At 48.0% G+C, this 6,000-nt stretch overlaps 1 protein-coding gene across 1 annotated transcript; it reads left to right on the top strand.

Annotated features, from left to right (window-relative positions):
- Positions 1–434: 434 nt before the first annotated feature.
- On the top strand, positions 435–3,600 carry CITED2 (Cbp/p300 interacting transactivator with Glu/Asp rich carboxy-terminal domain 2). The gene is made up of 2 exons (XM_068938516.1): positions 435–940; positions 1,585–3,600. Exon 2 carries the CDS (start codon positions 1,592–1,594, stop codon positions 2,306–2,308), a length of 717 nt encoding a protein of 238 aa, XP_068794617.1. The 5' UTR covers positions 435–940; positions 1,585–1,591; the 3' UTR covers positions 2,309–3,600.
- Positions 3,601–6,000: the final 2,400 nt, after the last annotated feature.

Raw genomic sequence — 6,000 nt, 5'->3', positions numbered from 1 at the left:
GCCGCCGGGAGAGGGGCCGGCCCCGGGGGAGCCCACGCGGCGCCCCGGGAGAGCCCGCGCCGGCGGGGCCGGGCACCTGCGGCCGTGGCGCCGCCGAAGGGAGGACGAGCCTGGCTGAGCCGGGGGCAGCGCTGCCGGAGCGCCGAGCCCCACGCGTGTCCGCGGCCGGCGGCGCCGCGCCTCGCAGCTCCGCAGCGCCCCCCCAGGGTGGGGGCCGGCGGGAATGACCGGAGCTGGGCGAGCAGCGAGAGCGGAGCCGGCTAGTTTGGGCTGGGAGGGTGCAGGGGGGAACCCCCAGCTGTGAGTGGCCCGCGGGGTGCGGGGGCTCCGCTGACCGCCCGGCCCGGAGCCCCGCTCTGCCCACGGCGGGCAGCGCTGCCGCGGGTGGGCGGCGCGGGCTCCTCCGGGCAAGAGCACAAGTGATCAGCAAACACACGTGTGGCTCAGCCAGAAGGAACAGGATTCCTTGGATGCCTTCCAGATCCGCCTGGCCCTTTCTGCGTGTCTTCGTGTGTGTGTGTGTGTGTGTGCGCGTGCGTGCGTGCGTGTGTGTGCGTGTGTGTGTGTGTGTGTGTGTGTGTGTGTGTGTTCGTGTGTGTGCGTGCGTGTGCGCGCGCGCTGGGGTTTTTTTTTTTTCCCCCTCGCTTGCTCCAGGTTTTACTTCTGGTTGCCTGTAAGGGTTTTGCTCCTCCCTTCTGAAATCCTATATTAGCTGTGGCCAAAGCTGGGTAAGAAACACAGCTCATTGTTGGCAAGTGCCGATGAGCCTCGCGGAGGAGTGAAAAACAGCTTTGGGTCTGCGGCAGCGGCAGCAATAGCAATAATATCACCATCACGTAAGCGCAGAGGAGAGAGCCAGGGAAGCCCTCTCTATGCTGGGTGACTTTTACTGACTGATTTCACCGACACCTTTGAAGCGACAGAAGAAAGAAGCAGGGAGGTGAGTGTGGAGCTTCTGTGGCTGGTGTTGTGTGTCCCTTTTGTGTGCAACAGGAAAAAATGTGACTGCTTAAATACACGGGGGGCGGGGGAGGGAAGGTAGTCCTCAGCTGTGTGGCTTAATCTCCTTATCTGTGCAGTACTATATTTAAAAAAAAAAATCTTCGGACTTAATTCCAAAAGTTGCTGACAAGGGCTAGATGGGACGTATTTAATTCTTTGCTTGTTCTCTGCAAGTTATCGAGAGTGTCTTTTAAAAATGTTCCCTTTCCTGGCAAATCCAGGGGGCTTGGGAGCCTTTTGAACGTGTTGGGGAGGAGGTGGTCGTTGCTGTATGCAACGCTTTCCGCTGATAGGTATGCAGAAGTTGAAGTGGGAAGGCGTGTTGCTCGTTGGATTTGCAGAGGGGACTGAGATTTTTGCACTGCAGACTCGTCTTTTATTTTTCGCTTTGTACTCTACGGTAGAGTCGTGGTAGGAGATTTTTTTTTTTTTCCTCCCTCTTTGAAAGAGAGGACGGCGGGACCAGCCAAGTCATTTCTCTCAGGGACAGATACATGCAGCGAGTTCCGAAGAGGGAGATTTGATGTCTGAGGGCTGGTTTTTTTTTTTTTTTCTTAATATATTCCCATGCTAACTTTCTAGGTGGGAAATGGCAGACCACATGATGGCCATGAATCACGGGCGATTCCCTGACGGATCCAGCGGGCTTCACCACCACCCTGCCCATCGGATGGGAATGGGTCCCTTTCCTACCCCCCATCACCACCACCAGCAACAGCAGCAGCAGCACGCCTTCAGCGCCTTGATGGGCGACCATATACATTACGGAGCTGGAAATATGAACGCAACTAGCGGGATCAGACACGCCATGGGGCCCGGGAGCGTGAACGGAGGGCACCCTCCCAGCACCATGCCGCCCGCCGCGAGGTTTAGCGGCTCCCAGTTCATGGCCCCCCCCGTGGCCAGCCAAGGCGGGCAGCTCACAGCCAGCATGCAGCTCCAGAAGCTGAACAACCAGTATTTCAGCCACCACCCCTACCCTCACAGCCACTACATGCCGGACTTGCACCCGGCGAGCCACCAGCTGACGGGCAGCAGCCAGCATTTCAGGGACTGCAGAGACCCCAAGCACGGCGGCGGCGGAGGCGGCGGCGGGCCGCCCGCCGGCCCCCACGGCCCCGCGGCAATGCTGCCCCCCAATGTCATAGACACTGACTTCATCGACGAGGAGGTCCTCATGTCCTTAGTCATCGAAATGGGCCTGGATCGCATCAAGGAGCTGCCCGAGCTGTGGTTGGGACAGAACGAGTTTGACTTCATGACAGACTTCGTTTGCAAACAGCAGCCCAGCAGGGTGAGCTGCTGATTCATTGAAAACAAACAAAGGACTTTCTATCGGTGTGAATGAAAACATTCCCTTAGACACAGTGTCTCACTTTTCAGGGCTTGAAAAGGTGAGAATCTGGAAAGCAGAGTAAACTATGCGCTTGTATAAATCTTTTTTTTTTAATTGCTGCCACTTTTTTTTTTTTTTTTGGGGTAGCTTTGACACTCACCTCCCCTCCTGTAGGAATAATTTCTAGCTAACTCTGCCTTTTTATGTTGTCCTCCCCCTGCCCTTCTCTCTCTTAATTTCCTTGCAGTAACATGCCCATGATTTCCACAGTGCTGAACTGTTAGATATTAATCTTGGCAAATTGCTTAATCTTGTGGATTTTGTAAACGATGATTTCCAATGACTTGAACTGCATTCAAATTCTGAGTGAACAGGGGAAAAAATTGCATTAGTTGGTTGCATGAACTTTGAAGGGCAGATACTACTGCACAAATGCTGCCATCTTGCTTCATTTTTTAACTATGCATTGCAGTGCAGACTAATAAATATATATATATATTTTTTTGAATATGCTAAACTGGAAGCTTAACAGATGTGGGCCAAACCTTTCCGAATCAGGAAAAGTAATACTGTTACTTAAAGTCTGCTACCCAGTCCCCCTCCCCCATATGTACAGACAATAATATGGTGTGGATGGAATGTTGACTAGTGGCAAACATTTCACAGTTGGTTTTTTTTAATTATAATTATTTTGTTTCTGTCTTCAGCATTTTGACACTGTGCTAATATAGTTTATTCAGTACATGAAAAGATACTACTGTGTTGAAAGCTTTTCAGGAAATTTTGACAGTATTTTTGTACAAAACATTTTTTTGAGAAAATATTGTTAATTTATTCTATTTTAATTTGCCAATGTCAATAAAAAGTTAAGAAATGCTTTAGTTTTTCTAGAAGTCATTTACCAGTATTTTTCTTCAAAACTCTCCCCGCTGTCCCTGGTAAGTAGAACATCTATCTGTACAACTGTTGTTGGTGTTCAAAAAGACATTCCAAAATAGAAAGTACACTGCACCCATATATATGTCATGGTGAACTCAGTAGGTGAGCAGGATTTAAACATACTTACAGCATAAAGCCTCATACGTAACATTGTAATATGCCTGTCAGTGTGGTTTTATGAAAAATAAAGTTGCCAAGATGCAACTTTTTCTGTGACTTGCCAACATACTTGCTTTAAATGTAGTTGTCCAGAGTTATGATGCATAAAGTATTTATTATATTTATCTATTAAACTTGTAATTTTATAAATCCTCTTTCACTTATATAGTAGACTTTGTTCTTTTGTATATTTACTATCTCACCTGGAAGACCTATGTAAAAGATCAGCTGTGTTTAAGAAATAAGTATTTGTAACTTGGGGAAGGAGGGTGGTGGGTTTTGTCCTGTATCTCTTCTTTCGCATGGTTTACACAGGAGATTGCTGCATCAGTCCAGATCTGCATCACATCAAAATCAGCTACATTTCTAGTGATGTAGAAAGCAATAACTAACATATATCCCTAAAATACTCTGTTATGGGACATCTCTAAGCTCGTTCTCCCAGAAATTACCACCAACGGAAGCCACTGAGACAAATTCATACAGATATTCTCTAAATATTTGGGAGAAAAAATTGCATTATTATAAGGCAATTGACACCTTGTTCTTTCAGTGCCAACTGTTGCAGTCTTCTCTTCCCCTCTCAGCCTTTGGCAAAGCTCCCATTTAAGTTATTACTTCAGTAAGGACTGCAGGATCAGGACCCTAATAATACATGTAATCCCACTTAGCCACACTTCCGAAGTTTAACACAAGACTGACAGCACTGTGCTTTCTTTTTGCTTACTTTTTTCTGGCTTCTGTTCTGCATTTATTAGGAAGAAAAACAGCATGGTAGATGTAGTTAAATTTTAAACCTGGGCATGTAAACAGGGGAGGACATCGCCACACAATGGGAGTGTAAATAGCAGTGTTTTGAATCAAGCTGGGAAATTAAACTGATTACTATTGCTAAAATTGTCCCAGCTGGTGATAAAAGTGGTACTTTGCTTCTTTTTCTTACACAGACATAAAGTAGCCACTTTGTTTTATGAATGTAAAAATAATAAAATGTGTTAAAATATTAACAAAACCAGAAATAAGGAAGTGTACACTTCCGGGGACACCTGATGACAAAACCATCTCTGCAGCTGGTAGTAGCCCGTTCTTAGACCACCTTCAGCACCCAGGAATTTAAAAAACAACTTATTTCAGCCAGTGTTTGCTCATGTTTTGCAATAATAAATTTAACATCAGATGGCAGTGAAACATAATTTATCAGCTCACCAATAACTTAAAAGAATGTTTAGAAGAACACAGCTGTAGTTTTGAGAGCCATTGCCCAGCTCACCACTATGTAAATCCTATACCCACTTTAAGGCTGTTTGATCTGCGAACGTTGCATTGCCCTCTTCTGCTACAGTTTGGGAGGGTGGTTTTTCTGATTTTAATCAACTTCCTATAAAACAGACTATCAAACCATGTGCATACCAAATTGCATAAATGTTTAAATCCTCCATGATCTCCTAAAACAAAAGGGAGTATTATTCCTTTAACGATAAGCACTTTTGCTTCGTAAAGTTGGTTAAACAACAGATTTTTCATAGTTGAGACATCACTACTTAAGTCTGTCAGCATTAAATCCTTGCATATAAGCTTTTCCAAGAATAGGCAGTTTCACGGGCATGCCGGTAGAGTCTATTTGCGTACAACTCCTTGTAAAACTCCTAAGAGCCACTGCCCCTGAACAACAGCAGCTACCGAAAGCACTGGCTTTGAGCAAGGCATTGTCAAGGATTTTTATGATTTCTTAAAAGCATACCCTAGGGAAATTTGCAAAACAATCATATTGCCTACACTGTCACTTAATTTCTAATGAAGAGTCAGATCCCAGTGGATACCACAACTATATATTTTCCTGTTCATAATACCATCTACCAAGCAATATTGGGGGCCTGACCCTCATCTTCCTGAAGTGAACGCCCTGGCAACAGACCCACTGGCTTCAGCTCAAGCAGTAATAGGCCTTCCAGTTGAGTCTCTCTAGCCTCTATAGTGTTTATAAATATGTTAAAATAATTTATTATCTCAACCGAGCGATTAGCGAAAAATGCACAATGACCTACTTTTCCGGCTACTGCCAGATACTTGCGAACCCCGCTGCAGTCTTGTGTCCTATTAAGTTGCTTTTAGTACAGGAAACTTGACCTCTGTACTTTGGCTGTTTTTCAAAAAAACTTCTAACATGGTCCATGCGGTCTGCTTTTCTTTAAGCCACGTCCATAAATAGCCACGCGGCTTTATTTGGCAGGCAGATCAGCCCTAAGCCGCCGCGCCGCGCAAAACACGCAGGCAGGGAGATAGGTGCTGCTTGGGACAGCGGGAACAACCCACGCGGGGGGGGGAAACACTCATGGGGAGGGGGGAGAAGGAGAGGGCCGCGGGCGCGGACCCGGGCGGCAGCGCCACTTTGGCCCGGCGCGGGGCCAGCGCGCACCGCGGCCCCGCCGCCCGGGCGGGCACCTGCGCGGCGCGGCGCGGCCCCACGGCGCCCCCGTGTGGCGCCTGCCCGCGCCGCCGCCCCCGCCACGGCCCGCGCAGCGCAGGGAGGCGGGCGAGGGGGCTGCCCCCCGTGTCGCCAGGCC

Source organism: Struthio camelus, chromosome 3 (genome assembly GCF_040807025.1).
Source record: "Struthio camelus isolate bStrCam1 chromosome 3, bStrCam1.hap1, whole genome shotgun sequence".
In the NCBI taxonomy this organism is placed as follows: domain Eukaryota; kingdom Metazoa; phylum Chordata; class Aves; order Struthioniformes; family Struthionidae; genus Struthio; species Struthio camelus.
This window is presented reverse-complemented; position numbering and strand designations above follow the sequence as displayed.